We start from the raw sequence: 20,553 nt of genomic DNA, 5'->3' as shown, positions 1-20,553 counted from the left end.
GTGGGCTTTTGTGGGAGGTAGGGGAATTCCGCCACCTCCCGCAAAAGCAGAGAGAAGGTCTTGGAGTAGCGCACAGGCTGCGTGCAGCCTGCCCGCTGCTCCCAGAGCTGCGGAGTGGGAAATCATATTTTTTTCCTTGATTTCCCCCCTGAAAACTAGGTGCGCCCTATGGGCCAGTGCGCCCTATAGGGCGAAAAATACGGTAAAGCACATGTGGCTGCATACTGATATCTTCACCTCCACATATATATACAAGTACAATAAAACATCAAACACAATAAAAATACAAATCTTGCCTATATTTCTATCATTGTGAACACATGAATGTCTCTCCCTTTCGGTACATTCACAAACCACTTATTTAAATACATCCTGACTTACCGTATTTTTCGCTCTATAGGATGCACCTGACCATACAACGCACCTTGTTTTAGAGGGAGAGAACAAGAAAAAAAATTCTCCCCCTCTCTGCGCAGCGCCCCTTCAGTGAAGCGGCAGGAGAAACTGAGCCCCTTCCATTTCTCCTCCCACTTAGCTGAAGGGGCGCTGCGCCTTAGCTGAAGGGGCACCTATCCTTCAGCGAAAGCAACGCGAAGCCTCCGGAGTGTGGCGGGAGCTGAAGCCAAGGAGCCTGCATTCGCTCCATAAGACGCACACACATTTCCCCTTAATTTTTGGAGGGGAAAATGTGTGTCTTATAGAGCGAAAAATAAATACGGTAGCTGTATTTATCCCATGGGACATATTCTGAACCTAACTTGCTTGTATACTCTGCCCCGTGCTGCCTGCAAATCTCTATAGATACTTTCTTTCAGTGGTGCTGTTTAGGTAAAATGAGTCTCTTTCTCTCAGTGCCATTAAGGTAGGGAACAGGTGATGATTTGCATACATGTTCATTCAGAGTGCATGACTAATGTGCCTCTGCCTACCATCTAACTATGGCATAAATATCATTACTTTAAAATGTTCAGACTATTTAAGAAAAATTGTGATTTAATATTCAGTTAGTTATTTTTTCTACTAATAGAATTTAAGAGAATATAATTTTAGTGGGAAGTACCATATTTTAATCATCCTTTAATTTTAATATAATTGCAGTTCTTTGATACTGGAGGGTGTTGAACCACAGAGTACCTGTGAACTGGAAGTAGATGCAGTGGCTGCTGATATTTTAAACAGATTGGATATTGAAGGTAAACAATTTTGCTTTGTGTAATCATTTAGGACATTAACAAGTTTGTTTTTTATGCGTGCTTAGCACAATCTTCCCGAGCTGCTCCTCCAGATATTTTGGACTCTGCCCCAGCCAGAGCAGAAAAGGAAGGCTGGCATAACCCAATGCATCCTAAGTGGTATTTAAAACATCTAAGTTACAGTTAACCTAGTAAGTAAATATAACTGAAGGGATTATATAAACAATTGACACAAGGTGAAGGCAGGAACAGATGGTTGGCTGCTACGCTGCTACCCTCCCAACAGTGGCATTGCTGCTATTTACTGGGAAGGTGCAGGGACAGGTACACTAGCTGAGCCACTCTGGTACTGAATACAGTGTCCCACGTTACTCCCACAGCATTATGGTAAACAGCAGCAATGCTGCTATTGGGAGGGTAGCAACATAGCACCCCCTCACCACAGTAGTCACTTTGGGAAGGCAATTGTCTGAAAATATTGTCAGGTTAATTCTTGCAAATAGCATAGATTGTACAGACAAGAGGTTTTGCAGTTTACATTTTAGTAAGCTTGACACTCCTGTTGAATTTGCTGTATTTTTTACTTTTTCCAGCCCAGGTTGGTCGGAACCCAGGTTTGCAAGCGATATGGGATGATGAGAAACAACGGCGTAGAGAAAACAATGAGTCCTCTCAAATTAGTCCTCCTAACTCACAAGGTAAACAGGTCAAAGTTGTTGTTGTTGTTGTTACATATTTATTTCTCAGTCACAATTCCTGGGCAGGTACGTTTGATGGGTCAGTACTCAATTAAGCATTTGCTGCTTGTTGGGTTGTTAATTTTATCACAGCAATCAGAAAGTCAAGAAGCTTTCCCATTCTTCTTCTAATACAATACTGTAGTTAATAAAATTAATGGAGACAGCATGATAGTAAACTTTACATTCTTTATTTAAGCTGCTGCCTGGTTCGTTGATTAATTTTAAAATGGTTAATCAGTCAGTGCAACAGTTTTAGGACTACTGACACATGGTCCCATCAGATTGCCCCACTTACCAGCCTCACTTGCTGCAGTCTTCAGACCACCTTCAAGGACAGCCCCACACACAATGCAATACAGTAGTCCAGATGAGAAATAACCAGAACATAGACAACTGAGGCCAGGCTACCTGTTCCAGGAATGGCCATAGCTGGCAAACCAGCCTAAGCTGGGCATAAGCTCTTCAAACGACAGAAGCCACTTGAGACTCTTTTTTCAAGGCTTTAGGTGTATTTCCATTCCACTGATCACTCCTTGGACCCATACCGTCAATCCCCTCCTAGATTTTACCAGATCTTATGGGCAACAATTGAGAGAGCATGTAAGTCAGTCCCAACACTGCAAGCATCCCATTCACATCCTTGGGCTGCAGCAACTGAAAGTGATCCCACAAGCTATAATTTGATAGTGCTCTAGGTTCCTACAATCAGTTGCGGCATCAAGTAGAGGGTGATTACAAACATTTTTGAGAATGTTTGTGCAAACAGAAGAATTCCTCTGGATTTAGAGTCAGTTTTTTCACACAGTGCTCTTCCTCTAATTTGGAAACAGCCTTCTGTGAGTGGGAGAAACTTAATTAGTAGAACAGCAAATTTGGATATAATCAACAGATTATATTCCTTATAATATTTTTATAACTATATAAAAAGCATGGTAAAAAGAAAACAACCTTTTTAAAATTGGCTCAGAGCTGCTTGAAATTCAGACTATGTTGCTTGCTCTGAGCTTAAAAGTATTAGAAAAAATACATAAAGAGAAGGGTACTAATTGTTAATAGAATGCCTATGAAGTTTCAGTTTCTTATTTAGGAATTCAGTAGTCTTTTCTTTGTTGCTGTATTAACCATCCTGTATAACCTTTCCCCCTTAATTAAAGATCGTGGATTTGTAACTGCAACAGAAAGTGAAAAAATCTTTCAGAAGAGGCTTAAAGAAATCCTCAAGCAAAGTGATCTCTCTGTGTAAGCGTTCATTTAGCTGTTACTCTTGTTTTTATTTGTGAGTTGTACAGTCATTTTAAAAGGTTTTTTTAATTTATTAATAAGGACATTATCTGGATCACTGGACTACAGTAATGGATCACAGGAATTCTCTGCAGAGTTGACGCTACATTCTGAGGTACAATCTCCTAAAGTTGTTCCGTGTTCACCAGCAAATATGGTAGAAGTACACAGAGATAAAGAACTCAGCAAAGGTTAGTAGTATTAATACAGTTGGCTTTTAAGTCAAATACAGCTCATGAGTACATCCTAGCTGGAATTACTTTTATGGAAAAACTGAGCAAAGGAGGAGAAAGAGACATAGAAGAATGCACAAGGAATAATCTTTACCTTTGCATGTCTGTCTACAATATTCTCTGTTCTTTTCTTTCTGTGTCATAAAACAGCTGAGAAAAGCAAAAGTGAAGAGATGGAGAGAGCGAGAGAAAGGCACAGAAAAAACATTTCTCCGCCTGCATGCTTGCATTTCACTGTTTCTGAGGGTGTGGTGATGGTGAGAAGTGGCACCAAGGAAGAGTTACCTTCTGCATTTGCTTTCCCCAATAGTTTTTTTGGGCAGGGGCGGGGGGAGAGAAACTTTTGAAGAGAGGTTTAGTGCACATCCTTGTGCCCCACCCTCTCCCAAAAACACTATTCTCTTTCCAGAAATTGCTGGGAAGAGGAGATCTGAATTGCACCCCTCTGTTCTCAAGTGCAGAAAGATCTACTTTCAGGTTTCCCGTAGGCATCTGGTTGGCCACCTTGAGAACACAATGCTGGACTAGATGGGTCATTGGTGTGATCTAGCAGGCTCTTCTTATGCTCAAGTAATCTTCGGCCACTTCCTCTGAGCAAAATGCCTGGAAAGTGGCAACTTGTGAAAGGAGAAGGGACCCTTTGGAAATGTATTGATCTGCTGCGAGTTCCATTAAAAACAGTTTTAAATAACCACAACTGAGTTTGCTCAAATTGTATTAAGAAAAGTCTTGCCACCATTAATTCCTATCTCTTTCAGACTCTGTAAGTTGTATAAACTTATGCATCTCAACTAGCACAAGTCTCTAACTATCTTCTGAAAATCTTGTTCAACTAATTTGGATATGTTAATATGTTTAATAGTCTTCAGTGACTACTTTTGTGGGGAAAATGTGTTGGCAGCTCATGTGCAGAGTTTTAAATCTCATTTTTAGAGGAGTCCAGCAGGAAGTATAAGGAGGAGGAGGCGCTTATTAATGAAGAAGCTATTTTGAACATCATGGAAAATAGTCAGCATTTTCAATCCTCATCTCAGAGACTGAATAAGACCCCAGTGTTCAGTAAGTACAATATAAATATATTCTTTTCCCCCACAATAATAGGTTATTCTTCAATATGCTGGCAGTTTTGTCTCTAGTGGTCCATGCAGTTTGTCTAAACTGAGTTTATTCCAAAAATTAGATTTCTGTAAAGTATTTCTAGTTTAGCTGTTCATCATTAGTGGTGTTCTGTTACTGATTGAAAAGAGGCAACTTTGAGTCCTAGTGCTCTGCAAAACCACTTCCCTTTGGAAGCTTGAAATTAAAATATACACCGCAAAAGTGAGAAATTATCAAAAGGTAGTAAGATTCTCAAAGGACAAGGGCATCAAAAAGAAGATACTGTAAAAAGTTTTGTTTGTCTAATACTTGCTTTTAAAATATCGTGTTCAATCTGCACATGGAAAATATAGGTTATTTAAGTGAACACATCATAAAGGTAATATTGAACTTTTTAAGATATAGGCTATGTCTGAATTTGTTTATGTTTTTCTTTCAGTGGACAGTAGTGCTGATCAAGCCATGATACATCTCTTGGCTGGGTTGGAGGATGATGGATACGCAATTGGAGGACATGGTACATTATCACAACACTTCTCCTCTGGAAGCTGTAGAAATCCCCAGAACAGTGATGATGAAGAAAATGAACCACAAATTGAAAAGGAAGAAATGGAGCTCAGCTTGCTAATGTCCCAACGATGGGACAGCAGTCCTAATGACGTGAATGCAAAGAGAAGGTATCTTCTGTTTGTTGAATAATAGCTCTGGAGGAAATGGTACTAACTAACTTAGACTGAAGTTTTCATACTTAATAAAGAAAATCAATGTGGGTGTCCAGATGCCAGTATAGTATGAAGAGAGGTGTTTATTGGACAAGAAATGTGATTGGTGATAGAATTTCATGTGGCTCAAATGAGCAGGCAGATAAGAAAACCCAAAGGTTACTAGACTGCCAGAGCTTGAATGGAATGAGAGAGATTTATAAGTGTGTTCTGCAATGACTGCTCCAGAATTCTACTCCTTACTGTGTATTGCTATATTTGCTCAATGGGTACATTATAGTAATGTGTGTTAAATACTGTGAGGAGGAAGGAACAGTGCTGCTGTGTCTGTGTAAGTTGTTACAGGAAGCCCCACCAGCAAGAAATCAGGTTTGTCAGCATGCAGAGATAAAACAAAAGCACTGGCGGGGGTGGGGAGGTGTGGACTTGCTGAGAAATTACAGCGACGATTGCTGAGAGATGTAGTGGAAGAAGAGGAATTTTCAGGCCACATATCCTGCTTTCTGAGTGAACAGTTTGGGGAAATAAATAAGAGGATGAGCCCTCTAAAGGAAGGTCCATTGGAGAAGGGAGCACCCATACTTGGTGCAAATAAGTAGGCAACAAGAAACAGATATATTGGAATCAGGGTCTGGAACACAAAATCACAGTAGCATGCTTGTAACAGAAGAGTGGTGGAAATTTTAGGGGAAAGTAGGATTTCGGAAGCAGGATAAAATACAAGTCTGGGGGGAGAAGTCCTGTGACGAAAACGGAATCAACAACAGGCTCATTCAATATAATCTGATGTAAGATTGTATTGGCACTCTGAAGATCCACTGGTGGGTGGGTTTCAACCCTACTGTGATTTTCATGAAATATTTTTGTATCCTCAGGGGAAGAAGCCACTCTATGATAATTCACTTTTGCATCCTGTCAGTTTGAAATACAGTTTAATGACTATCTTTAAAATATTGTATTAGACCAGATTCTGTAGTGTAATAAGTTAATGTTCATTTTTAGTAAGCAACATTCAAATGCTTTGTATCCTTCCTTCCCAAGCAAAGTATCATGTATTAACACCATAACCAGTAAATTCTCAAGTGGCTGACCAAAGGTTTTTATATACCTGAAATATATTGCACTTCCAGGTCATTGGGCAGAAGTAGGAACCAGAGCTCAACTGAAGATGATGGCACTTCAGAAGATGATATGGACTGGAGTGAAAACAATTTGCTTCTGGCAAGCCTATCTATACCTCAGTTAGATGGAACTGCAGATGAAAACAGTGGTAAATCATAGTTTTGGAATTTCATACATCCATGAGAAAGTAGTTTTCTTTTCTTGATAAAAAATATCTCAATAGATACCTTTGTACTAAATATTCTGCAAATATAGTCTATGAATTAGAATTCTCAACATAAATAGGTTGAAATTTTAAAACTGCATTAATTCATCTGTTTAAATTTCCTAACTTTCAAACTGTGACACAAAACTGTAATGTATTTTTTATTTAAAATATTTATTATCTATTCTTCATTGCAACTGCAATTCCAGAGTAGGTTACAAATAAAAACAAATGCAAGACATATAGTAAACTAGATGACTCTCAGGATCCCTTCCAACTTTACAATTTTATTATTATTTTATTCTAACCAGACACTAAACTTTTTTGCAACTAGCCAGGCCCCTCATGACAGCCATTTTATGGCAACTATATCAGTTTCCAAATGTGCCCTCAAGCCCCATAATGTTGGGAACTCCTGATCTAGGTAAAATAGAATTACAAACTTTTCATGTCATTATTTATTTATTTCATATATTTGTATACTACTTAATGCCAAAACAGACTTTAAGCAGTTTATAAAAGATAACTGCATTGTTTACATGGTGAAATTATAGGCTATTTTATCATTTCAAAAAAGATGAAGTATGTGAACTAAACTGCCTTTGTTTCTGCCAGGAATAGAGGGATACGTTGTATCAAAGACTAGCAGGCAGCGAAGTGTCAGTTAAACTGTCATTGCAACCTAGTGTTGGCAAGATGCCTATATTTGAAGTGGTTTCTAGCTTTATATTCAGTATCGCAGGCATCAACAGGGTAGCCAGTTTTAATTGGATCATAGACATGCTTCCTCATCTTATTGGCTCATAATTACAGACCAATAAGGGTTGAATTTCACCCAAATTGTAGTGATTGGGTAAGGAGGGATAGTAAAAGGTAGCAAAGCTCTGTGGCAGTCCTGAAAAGAAAGGTACTGTCAAGTGACAACTGCTTATTGTAAACTTGAGGTGGCAGTTGTTGCTGCGCCAGGTTGAAGACTGCAGAGAAGTGAAGAACTCCAGGCTGAAGGAAATGAGGACCAAGTTGAAGCTTGCATTTAAAGTCCTAGGTGATGGGAGTTGTGTGTTAATTGGAGAAAGAAAATGATAGGGTAACTGGCCATGCTTGGTTAGGGGATAAAACTGCAGTTTTACATGTCTAACTTCTTAAAGGGGCAATAATCCTGTTTATGCTGTGCTATTTAAAGTAACTAAGTGTAGCCTGATAAATAATCCTTCAAACAAGCATTACTATTTGTTAATACTTCACTACAATTTTAGTGCCTTTTAATTTTAAAAATAGCTTCACTACAATTTTAGTGCCTTGTTTTTAACTTTAATTTAGTATTCTAGTCTGCTTTGTCCCATATCCATCTGTAGCTACTGAAAGGTTAGCTGTTACAGGAGAATATAAAGGTGTGCTATGGTGGCTGCAGAGGTGAAATGCGGGGCAGGGGGCGGGCACAAGTAGAATAGTCAGATGCGGGGATTAAGTGGAAGCTAGCAGTAAGGAGAAAAAAATATTAATCGCCACAATGTAACTGGTGAGAAAAATACAAGAAGGTAAGTGACTACATGTTGGCTTAATAATGTTCTAGGTTTGGGCCATTACAATAACAAACATATATATAACAATTAAACAAAAATACAAGAAAACCATATAATGCAATAAAATCCTAGAAAAACAGAAACATAGTAGCACACTTTAAAAGCATCTTAAGAGACAAGGGAAGCCTGACTTCAATTGTCTTTGAGATATAGATTGTAGGGAGTAACTAAATTCCAGATTAAAAATACAGCAATAAAATATTTGAGTGTGGTATTTTTCTAATAAGAAAAACTACCAAAAACTACCAAAAGTGAGTTTCAGAGGAAATGTAAGATTAAGGAAGAGATAGAGAGATTGGGTCTCTTAGCAGTTGCTATTTTACCTAATACTTAAGTGACTGGCTAATCTTTAAAATAGCTGATCTTAAAAAATAAAAGATGAATAGTGAAAATTGCATGTGTTGTATCTATCCCTTTCTAGACAATCCGTTGAACAATGAGAATTCTCGAACCTCCATAATTGCAACAAGCAAAACATCTGTAAAGTCTTCGATTTTTCATAAAGATGCTGCTACTCTGGAACCACCTTCTTCTGCTAAGATTACCTTTCAGTGTAAACACACAAGTGCCCTTTCTTCTCATATTTTGAACAATGATGACTTAGAAGGGCTTTCTCAGCCAAACAAAGGAGACATAAGACCTGAATTGTCAGTCCATTCTCTTACAAAAGAAAGCACTTACAATGTGAAATACCCAACATCCTTCAATAATATTCTCCATTCTGAAAATTCACACGCAGAAAGTAATAAAAGTGAAATATTCCCTGCTTCGTGTGAAACAGTTTATGAAGACATTTCCTCAGTAAGTAGACATTTGCCTCACAGAAAGTACACTGGAATAAGAAAAACTACAAAGGATTTATCTCTGCATATGAACCACCAAATGGGTGAAAGTTTTTCGGTTCAGAATTCTAACTTTTCAGATTTGGTCCACTCCAAAAATAAAGCATCCTATGAAGCAAATAAAAAAGCCAGCAACACAAATACAGATAACCTCTTCCCAGCACCAGAAAACTGTGAAATGGTGTCTTGCTCGGAGGGTAATCGAACTAGTATTTATTCTGCTGAAGGTAGCACTGATGGAGATGGCCTTAATAACCTTAAAATTAGATATGAAGAATTTCAGGAGCATAAAGCTGAAAAAACAAATGTTAATCAACAAGCAGCGCATTACATGTTCTTTCCTAGTGTTGTTCTTTCTAATTGTCTCAGTCAGCCACAAAAATTAGGTCCCGTTACATATAAATTGAAAAAAGGCAAGAAACAATCTAGGTTAAAACTAAATAAAAAGAAAGTAATTCTTAGCAATCAGCCATCTACAACTATCAGCGATATTGCTTCCACAAAAGAGAGCTGCTATGTACAAGGTAATGCTAGTAATAACATTCCTGATAAAGAGAGTTTGTTACCAAATGATATCATTCAAGTTTCTCCTGGTGCTTCAGAAAATAAATTGTCTATGGATACAAGTAATTGTATTGACTGCCATTTTGAAGATGGAGCTGATGGTGCTCGAGAATCTGAGCAGGCGTTTGGGCTATGTGGAAATAAATACACACTCAGAGCTAAACGCAAGATAAATTATGAAACCGAAGACAGCGAATCTAGCTTTGGTGTGCATAATTCAAAAATTAGCCTACCTCATTCTTTGGAAAATGATGAAAATATTGATGGGTCAAAAAAATGCCGAAAACGAAGAAAACTTTCTAAAAAATTACCACCTGTTATTATAAAATATATTATTATAAATAGGTTCAGAGGGAGGAAAAATATGCTTGTTAAACTAGGAAAAATAGATTCTAGTGAGGAGCAAGTTACACTTACAGAGGAAAAAATGAATCTATATAAAAAACTTGCACCTTTAAAGGACTTTTGGCCAAAAGTTCCTGATTCGCCTGCAACCAAATATCCTATTTATCCATTAATGCCAAAGAAAGGTCACAAAAGAAAAGCAAAATGCAAGTCAACCAAGAAAAAGGTTGGAAAACTGCAAAACATGAACAGTAAAAATATTAAAAGAACCCTATATTTCAGAAGAAGAACCTCTGCCTTTCTGTCTCCCCCTCTACCATCATATAGCACTGAAGCTGAAGACTGTGACTTGAACTATAGCGATGTTATGTCTAAATTAGGCTTTCTGTCAGAAAGAAGTGCAAGTCCAGTTAATGTATCCCCACCTCGCTGTTGGTCTCCCACTGACCCAAATGCAGAAGAAATTATTAATAATCTAGAAAAAGAAACATTAGTGTTTAAAAATGCTACCACATATAGCACTAAGACTGTTAATTCCCATACAGGAAAACATAGTCAAGCAAAAGCTCAGACTAAAAAATGTAAAAAGCAATTTGTTAATACTACTGTTAGAGTTAATAAAAAGATTAGGAATAATCTGACTAACAAAACCGGAAATGAGGTGAAGAGAAAGCCTAGAGCAAAACAAAAACAAAAAATAGAAAAAGTGTCAAAGTTGATGACAGTAACAGATGAAAAAAGTAGTATTCCTCCTTCAACTGAGGTTAAACTTGTGCTGAACCACCATGATTTACCTGAGAATGCTCACAGCTTGGGAAACTCACAGCCACTTTGTACCCAAAAAGATATCCAAGCAACTGGCTGTTCAACAGGGCATCTACCATCAGCACAACTGCCATTGACAGCTCATGCACAAGTAAATCCATTGATATATTTCCATTCACTCTTGGAAAATGAAAAGCCTGTAGGATATCAAGGTTCCCTCCTGACACAGGAGGACCACCATCCAGCCATAACTTCTGTGGTGTCTGGAAAGGAAAAAGCCAAAATGAATTTCCAAAGAGCTACTAGTCAAAGTGGTATATTTAGGACAAAAGAACCAATTCAAAATAATTTATTTGACCAGTCTCACCATATATCTCAGGTAGCGCTGAATGCATACAGTTCTAAAGATATAATGCATAAAAAGGCTGAAGAGGTTACAAATTCACAGTGCAGACTTTTATCCCCTGTTGGAAATGTAAATGAAAATTATATTTCTTCAGACGCAATGAAGATTGATCAGATTCATCCTAGTAAACTTTTGCATTGTAAAGATAATCAGCAGCAGATTGTTTATCTTCCAGAATCAACAAAAAATGCTGAGCATATTTCTTCTTTTTTTAAAACTTCTGAGGAAAGCCATGGATCTTTTCAGTTGCCAAAAAAATGCTTTGTAGCTTCTTTGAGAAGTCCAGTTAAAAAGCTGGGATGGGAACAGAAACAAAGAGGATTTATTTTGGATATGTCACATTTTAACCCTGAAAAAAATATAAAGCAAAAGGGTCTGTCAGAAACAACCTCTCAAACCAAAGCTGATTCCCAGTGTAAAGGCAAGACACTGGTAACACCTTCAGCATTCAGTGAAGGACATTCTGGCTTAGCTGTTCTTAAGGAATTACTTCAAAAAAGACAACAAAAAGCACATCTAAACAACATGCATGAGCAGTTATCATTTAAAACTCAGTTGAACAGAAGTGCTTCCTACCCTCTTGATCAAAACAAATCAGTTAAAAAATCACGTTCAGTTGCATCCCCAAGAAATCCTCGTACATCTAGGGAGAAAAAATCTAAAGAAAAAAATCTCAAGCTTTTAAAAGATTCTGCAAAGCAGCAAAACAGTAAGACTGGCCATGTCTTATCTGTTGATAACCTGGTTTTTGGTTCAGATCCAGGTTTTGAAAGTTGCTACTCACTCGAAGACAGCCTGTCACCTGATCATAATTACAATTTTGATATTAATACTATAGGACAGACTGGATTTTGCAGCTTTTATTCTGCAAGTCAGTTTGTCCCAGCAGATCAAAATCTACCACAGAAGTTTCTGAGCGATGTAACTCAGGACCTTTTTCCAGGTCAAGCAGCAGAAATGGATCTTTTAAGTCACAATAGCAAAATTTCTAAGGAAGAAAATCATTATTCTTCAGACCCCACAGCTTGGTTAAGATCTGGTCCACTAAGTCCTCAGCTTTTTGATAAAAGGTGCCCTGATATGAATGAAAACCATCTCCACAGCCAGTGGAAAAATAACATTATTACATCACCATCTGAACCTAGTTTACCACTAGATGTGCAACAGGCAGAGATGTGCCAAAAAGAACAATTTCAGTTGGAGAGAAATGCAGTGAAGAAAGGAATTTTTCTTAACCTTTCATCGCCAAATAGTGATTGGAGTCAAAACCACTTTAGAAAGGAAGCCACTTTTGAACCTGTTCAGTCACTTGATTCAATTAGTATATCTTTTTCTTCCATTTTATCATCACCGGATGGTGAACTTATGGGTGCAGCTTCTGAAGATTTAGAGCTGTATATTTCAAGAAACAATGAGGCATTAACACCAACCCCAGATAGTTCACCCAGATCTACAAATTCCCCCTCACAGTCAAAAAATGGAAGTTCTACACCTCGTGCTGCTCACATCCTTAAGCCTCTCATGTCACCTCCAAGTCGTGAAGAAATTATGTCAACTTTACTGGATCACGATCTTGCAGAAGCAATTTATCAGGAACCATTTTGCAGCAACCCTTCTGATGCACCAGAAAAGCCAAGGTAATGTGGTAATACCAGTGGACTGTAGTCAAATTTTTCTATTTTATACCTATGTATTTTTAGTTGGCTTTAACATAATTTATATAGTCATGGGAAAATTAGATGTAGCTTTAATGTAGCATTCTCTCCTATTCCCTTAAGCAAGAGCTAGAATTGCATGGGGTTAAAGTAGCTCATTAATGTACAACAGGGTTTCCAAAACTTGGATCTCCAACTGTTTTTGTACTACAACTCCCATCATCCCTAGCTAGCAGGACTAGTGGTCAGCAATGGTGGGAATTGTAGTCCAAAAAGAGCTGAAAACCCAAGTTTGGGGAATCCTGAGATTCTATAAAAAGAAAATATTCTGCTTTATCTTTGCAGATTCATAAATTCTGGGCACCTTGAAGAATTTAACATAGGGTTGTATTCAATGTTGCAGGTGTAGAAAACAAACTTGCACAGTCAGTCTTACCTTTCTCCTCCTGCTCCCATTGCCTATCTTGTAAAACCTCTCCAGAGGGTGGGGGCATGACATACTGTATTACACAAGGCTGAAGTTGGCAGGAGGTATTGCCCAAAATTGAGCAGAAAGACTTATAAAGGCAAAGGAAAAGATCTATTGTGCAAATTCCTCCTGCTCATGCAATACTGAATACAATTCATAGTCATTAGCTATTGCTATGGGGAGTATTGAAATGTGAATCAAAACTTTAAATGTCTGCTTCTTCTTTGAAATGTTGATGACCTAATTTGGATATTGACAAATACAAGAGTTGATATCATGTGATGGAATCTTTTTTCCTGACAGTTCTTTCCTTCTATTAAGATAAATTTCTTGTTAACTGAAAATAATATCTTCACAGAGAAATTGGAGGACGACTGCTTACAGTAGAAACCAGACTTCCAAATGACCTACTTGAGTTTGAGGGAGACTTCTCATTGGAAGGGCTGCGACTATGGAAGACTGCATTTTTGGCAATGGCACAAAGCCCTAGACCAGGCTCTCCGCTTCGCAGTAGCCAATCCACTACTGACAAAAAGCAAAGAAATAACCGTAAAACTAGTGAAGACAAAAAGATAGTGATCATGCCTTGCAAATGTGCACCAAGTTGCCAGCAAGTTCAGTCATGGCTGCAGGCAAAAGAAGATTATGAACACTTTAGGAAAAGAATGATTACCAAAACGATTGAGGTGGAAAAGGTTGATGAGAGTTTGAACCGCATGTCTTTGCCAAAAAACATGTGTTCTCAAATGGCCAAGGCAGTTGAGAATTCTATCTTGCCAAGCAAAAGTCTTGTAGGATCAGAAGGTACTTGTTTTTCATCCTCAAATCCAATGCCAACACAAACCATGGAAAAGCATGATACAGATATCCCTGAAATGAGTAAGACTGTGCTGCTTGACACTGCAGCAATAGAAACAGACAGGGATGAGGAAAATTATGTTGATTATAGCTCCCCTGATTCATTAGTGCTTCCTCCTTGGCAACAAGTAACATCCCCAGATTCCAAACAATCTTCCTCAGAAGATTCAGAGGATATTTTATCCTCTATAGAAGAAAATGAAACATTAACAGATGGAGAACAGAAGCTTGTCAAAGGGGAAAGCAAGATACCCTTCACTGTCTCCCCATTTGTGAACAAAGGATGCAATAGTAATTCTGAAACTGCTTGCCTGCATAGTACACCCCTTAGAGAGGAAATGTGTAAAGGAGGAATAACTGAAACACCTGGAGTCACTCCATTATTACCAGGTAAGATTATGAAAGGAGTCGTTTGCAGAAATTGAAAGTGAAATTATGCAAACATATATGTACTTATGTAATAGAAGATAGCAATAAAAGCTTGAAACCACTTATGGAAGTACTATTAGACAAGTAGTTTAAGCTTTACTAATAGAAAATAGCCTTAACCAGAATAACTTGATTTTTTCCATAATATGTAATTAGCATGACCTAGGAAATGAAGATTAATTTTTATAATTGGGATAACTTTTAGGACCAGCAGTATAATATGCTGCAGTGTCAGACCATTCTATGCCTTGATATTGTACTTAACATTTTGTAGCTTTTGAAAAATTAATTCAGTAATACTAAAGGATGCTTTAGTGTATTTTTGTTGTGGTAGTCACTCATTACTTTCTTCTCTTTCCTTCACCCCAGGACCAAACATTCAGAAATTGAATCCTAGAAGGGGAAGGAATGTTGATGCTTTTCGAAAAGTACTTTTAAGAACTCAAGTCAAGGTAAAAATGGAATTGGATGCATTTTTATTAGGCTCAATTTTAGTTATTTTCTGAGTTCTGAAGTAAAATAAGGATACATCTGTACAATAATTATACTAATTTTTCTTAATTGAAATTGCATCATAATATTTGCACTGAAAAGTGTCTTGATATCAACTGATGCAGAACACAGCAAGCGATTAACTGCATCTGACCATTGTGAACACATCAGTCTGCCGTTAAAAGAAAATCAGTAGCTCCCACTTTATTTCTGGACTCAGTTCATAATACTGATTTGGGTATATTTGAATACTGCAGGGCTCTAGCATGTTTTGTAAAACAGTCCTTCTGTTAGCAGAAATTGCATTCTGTGCCAGAAAAGTACCTTTAACTCTTTGGTACTTATCTGTAGGTAACAAAATGATCCTGATTGTGAATAATGTTGATCCCCCCCCAAAAAGTCAAAGTCAGTATTAGTATGACTTTCCTTAGTGCTAAATACATTTAGAATGCATGCCGGGCACCTAGAACCTAATCTAGTCAGACTAGGGGACCCATTCCTATACACCTGCAGCAGCAAAGGACCCCTTGGTCCTGTGGTGCAATTCCATGTGACTGATATGCATGTGTGAATGCTGGAATAATGTTGATAGAGTTAGTTGCTTCCCTCCTCCAGCCTTTTATTGCCTAGCCAGAAGTTAGGAAACAGTTGGTGCGCAACCTTACAAGATTTGCCATACCCATATGGTTGCTCCATTTAGACACACTCTTAGTGGTGTGTCTAACGCTACAGTGAAATGGTTCTCATGCATGTGCATGTAAATAGAAGTTTGATATGGCAGGGCTTCTGTTCCTGGAAATGGGTATGAGTTAATATATTTTATTAGTGTTAGCAACTGAAGAAAATGAGTAATCCAAATAATGAGTAATCCCAATAATTGAATTTGTTCAATAATTATACTTGGTAGAGTTAAGGCCTTAATCAGTGAAAAGTTTATTGTTGTCAATGTTTTATTTTTACAGAACCGATTCACTCCTTTAAATGCCCCAAAGAAAGAGACTTCTCAGATTGAAGGACCATCATTAAACAACTCATATGGTTTTAAAATAAGTGTACAAAATCTTCAGGAAGCAAAGGCTTTACATGAGGTAATTTACAGTATTATTGAAGATGCTTTACCTATGGTTGCATTTGTTTTTTTCTATGTTTTTAGCAATTCCTGGTTTTATCTGTAAGCTGCCTTGAGTCCTGTCAGGGGAAAAGGTGGAGTATTTCTTTCATTCTTCAGTCAGATTTAGCATTTAAGAGGGTTTGTGTTTTACTCAAACTGCTGTGGCAGTAACCAAAATTGGGCAGTTGCTGCTGTGGCAGTAACCAAAAAGTGAGATTCTTCATTTCTAATTTAAATACATCCAGGATTTAAGAATTTTAGTATATGACTGCTTGTCCACTGGATTTATTTATTATATCGTACAGGCAGCCTTCCATTTACTCACGTTCAATATGTCCACGATTGTGTATATGTGCATTGTGCCAAACTTAGAAGTGATCCAGAAACAGCATAAAGACGTCACTGAACCATCACCAAAGGGGTGGAATGGGGTGTTTGCAGGCTTTTTCAATGAGTTTCAATTTTATGTGAGTTCACTGACCCTTGTGGTGCCTCGGAACATAACGCACATGTAAATAGGGGGTTGCCTGTATTATATTTTTATCCGGCTCTTCAAACAAATACTGTCTCCCAAAACTGCTCACATCAGTAAAACAATGGCATGTCTTGTCATCAGACTAGCAAACTAAAAAAGCAAGATATGTGATGGAAGGAAAGGGAAAGGAAAGGGAAAGGGAAAGGGAAGGGGAAGGGGAAGGGGAAGGGGAAGGGAAAGGAAAGGAAAGGAAAGGAAAGGAAAGGAAAGGAAAGGAAAGGAAAGGAAAGGAAAGGAAAGGAAAGGAAAGGAAAGGAGGTTTGGTAATGCCAGGATGAAGTTGTGAACTGGACCCAGCTGATCTTTCTTTGCTGCTTTGCTTGTATAGAAGTGGTGTGACTACCCAGTGGCTCTTTGTAGATGGCAATAAGGAGATAGGCAAATCCTGGAGTAAAATGGTCAATATATATCAAATGTAACAGAAGTAAAGTTGTGTCAAAGTAATGCATGTAGCTTATGTGTAACACAAAATGGAATACCCAAGGAAGGCAAAAAAAGTGCTTTTTCACAGCTTATCTGGAGCCATTAAAAACATGCTTCTTGAACCCTCAAATGAGTAACCAGTTGTGACCTGGGGTAAACTTGTGCCAAGCCCAGAGTGGATGAGTTGTACTGTCTGTCTGGCCCTGACTGAGGTAGATATATGCAGAGCCTTATGTAGGCCTGCAAATCTCACTCATAAGACCCAGGAAACCTGGCTTCTGTGAGACTTTGTCTTATAGGTCCCATGAGATTTGGAAATCCCAGGTCTCACACTTTCCCTCCCTGGCATCGCAACAACCAAGGTAGGTGTGTTGGATGGACACTGAGTAATCTCCCTACCTGCAAACTCGTAGCCTCAACAAGCTTTGTTAACGTCACAGATCCTCTAGGCCTCTGGCTGGTGGCAGAAGCATTCTCATCACTTCTAAAGTCATGGGACAACTGGCAATTACAGCAAGAGTTCTTTCTAAAGGGAAGGAGGAAAGCAGCCTTCCTGCAGCTGTTTCTTTTTCAGCTATCTAAAAATATTGCAGGCATTTAAAAAGTGAAGCATTTAACATAGCCCTGGAAATTGTACTAAGAGTAGCAGATATAGCAGGTGTAGGCAGCCTGGATATAGAACACAATATCCTCTTTGATGGTAACGAGACTTTGAGGTTCTTGGTTTCTAATCTAAATACAATCTGGAATAACAGATCTTTGCTTGTAACTTTGCTTGCCCTATGCTTTTGATTATTACATTACATCAGCCTTTGCCAATCTGGTCCCAGCCTGTGCTGACTGTGGTTGGTGGTAGTCCAAAATATATGGAAAGCACCAGATTGGCAAAGGCTACGTTACATTATCTCTTGGCTGATGACCTGTGCTTGATTAGCATTAAGATTTTTCAGCTTGCGGAAAGTTAACAACTTGATCTGATAAAATAATTTACTGCCCTGCTTTTCAGCCACAGTTGGCTCCCCAAGCAGCTTGCATTTAAAATCCATAAAGCATACAATGTGTTAGAGATACATGGAGGTACCTGGCAGTTGATGTCATGGTATTCTCCAAGCTCATCCTCGAGTCTAGAGGAAGAGAGGGAAAGGACTTGCAGATGGAATGAAGGCCAGATTAATGGAAAACATGCCAACTCACAGGAGTCGCCCTCCTGATTATCTGCAGTCTTCTCTTTTATATTCCCCTTACTTTGTGTCAAAACTAATTAGGTATAACTCATTTAATATGTATTTTCTTTTGATTTCACATTCAAATAATCCATGTACAATTTTTTTCTGTTGAGTTATATTTTGGTATGCCATTGGAGAGCCAGTGTGGTGTAGTGGTTAAGAGCGGTAGTCTCGTAATCTGGGGAACCGGGTTCGCGTCTCCGCTCCTCCACATGCAGCTGCTGGGTGACCTTGGGCCAGTCACACTTCTTTGAAGTCTCTCAGCCCCACTCACCTCACAGAGTGTTTGTTGTGGGGGAGGAAGGGAAAGGAGAATGTTAGCCGCTTTGAGACTCCTTAAAGGGAGTGAAAGGCGGGATATCAAATCCAAACTCTTCTTCTTCTTCTTCTTCTTTGTGTATTGTGAATGTAACCACCTGCCTTTAAAATAAATTTAATGTGAAGTCTAAATTTCAGAGCCATTCAAGCAGGGTGGATGCTATGTGTCATGTTTCCTCTTGCACACTGGTCATATCCTGAATTAGGTAAAAATATGTATTATTATGGTACATTGTATAATTGGGCAATTCTTACTCTGTTTACATAGTGATTAAAAAGTAGCTGATGTGGGAGTTTCTGGGTATCTTGACTGTAATTTCTTATATGGATACTTGTTTGGTAGTGATTGCATTTGAATATTAATATTTGGTTTTGGCATCCTGCTAAAAAAAATTCTCAGAAAGTGTGAAGATAGGGAATGACACAAGCTGTTTGAAATACAGTACTAACAAAACTTAATGCAGTGTATAAAGTACATGGCTTCTAAGTATCAGATACCTGCTGCAGATTGGTACTTTTCAAAAATGCATAAATCTTCAATAGTAGGGAGCAACAGTCTAGATTTCCTATACTTCTTTCATTTAATCCCAGTTATTATAATTATCACAAAGCATACTCTATATTTTTCTCAATTTCCACAAGCAAACGTGAGGTTATTTTTATTGACCAGCATGTAAAATAAATTGATAGTTTTGTATTTGATTTGATTCAAAGGTATCTTAAAAGAAGATAACAATGTATACTTTTTGCTGTAGGTTCAACATCTTACACTTCTCAGTGTAGAGTTACATGCGCGAACAAGAAGAGACTTGGAGGCAGATCCTGAATTTGATCCTATCTGTGCTCTATTCTACTGCATATCATCTGACACACCGTTGCCAAATACTGATAAAATGGAAATCACTGGTGCTATAGTGATTGATAAAGACAGAACAAGAACAATCTCAAGCCAAGGTTCTTATTTCAATTTTATTTTAGGAATTTACTTCAGTGTTTGAATGTTGTCATATTTGGGTATTAATGAACAATATGAGAAAATGTGGCTTTGAAGGATCTTTGCTAGTGTTGTTTAAATTTATGTCATCTCACTGTCCAATCATGAGAAGCATAGTAATGGTTTCTACCTTATATCTTCTTGTGCACATTTGCAAGGGCTATAATGCTTTTAAATACCAATTAATAATATATTAAACCAAAGTTTAATATTTCACGGCATGCTCCTGCAGAAGTCCAGAAGATATAAACAGGAAAACATGTCTTAGAAGGAAGTGCTCAAAACCCTTGTGCTGGACCAGTTCCTTTTAGTTTGCATTGGGACTGTTCGAGAACAGCAACTTTGGTAATCTGTCAAAATTGATTTTAGTAGAAATAGCAAGTTGATTTTGTTAAATATTGCATAAGGGTTGTTGTGTGGTTTTCTCTGATCTTTGAAGGGTCTAAACAGGGCCCTTATTGTATTGTACCTTTTTGGCTTTGTTTAGACCAGTGATACTCAACCTGTGGCTCTAGAGCCGGATGCTCTTGAGGCCCTACAGGCGGCTCTCGCAGTGTAGGCATCTGATCGGCGCTCCATTCTATCAGGCAGCGCGGGGAGCACTGACCAAAGGACCGGCAGTGTGGGAGTCACTGAAGTACCTCCTCCCATAGGAGGAAAGCGAAGGAGCTGCTGGGATCTCCCCACAGGTAAGAATAGAAATTGCCTCCAACCCAGCAGCCATGGGGGGAGAATGGGGAAACCTCCCTCTTTTTCCCAGCAGCTAATAGAAACTGAAGATTACAAAATGTCTTGTAACATATGATATTTGTGGTGGCACGGCATCATCACAAATTAATGTAACATCATGATGCAAGGTTGCAATGTTGGTACTTGATGTTATGCTCTGCAACAACAGTTAATGGTGAAGTGGCTCTCCAGCTGTTAAAGGTTGAGTACCACTG

The 20,553-nt window shown here is 38.2% G+C and overlaps 1 protein-coding gene across 1 annotated transcript in view; it reads left to right on the top strand.

Moving 5' to 3' along the window:
* Positions 1–20,553, top strand: part of REV3L (REV3 like, DNA directed polymerase zeta catalytic subunit) — a 62,994-nt gene that overhangs the window by 15,618 nt on the left and 26,823 nt on the right. Inside the window, exons 6-17 of the mRNA XM_053381688.1 lie at positions 1,099–1,193; positions 1,787–1,891; positions 3,088–3,172; positions 3,257–3,405; positions 4,381–4,506; positions 4,985–5,222; positions 6,398–6,537; positions 8,599–12,736; positions 13,582–14,471; positions 14,880–14,962; positions 15,965–16,090; positions 19,371–19,569. Coding sequence (XP_053237663.1) covers positions 1,099–1,193; positions 1,787–1,891; positions 3,088–3,172; positions 3,257–3,405; positions 4,381–4,506; positions 4,985–5,222; positions 6,398–6,537; positions 8,599–12,736; positions 13,582–14,471; positions 14,880–14,962; positions 15,965–16,090; positions 19,371–19,569 — 6,374 coding nt within the window. The remainder of the gene's footprint in view (positions 1–1,098; positions 1,194–1,786; positions 1,892–3,087; positions 3,173–3,256; positions 3,406–4,380; positions 4,507–4,984; positions 5,223–6,397; positions 6,538–8,598; positions 12,737–13,581; positions 14,472–14,879; positions 14,963–15,964; positions 16,091–19,370; positions 19,570–20,553) is intronic.

Source organism: Podarcis raffonei, chromosome 3 (genome assembly GCF_027172205.1).
Source record: "Podarcis raffonei isolate rPodRaf1 chromosome 3, rPodRaf1.pri, whole genome shotgun sequence".
In the NCBI taxonomy this organism is placed as follows: domain Eukaryota; kingdom Metazoa; phylum Chordata; class Lepidosauria; order Squamata; family Lacertidae; genus Podarcis; species Podarcis raffonei.
This window is presented reverse-complemented; position numbering and strand designations above follow the sequence as displayed.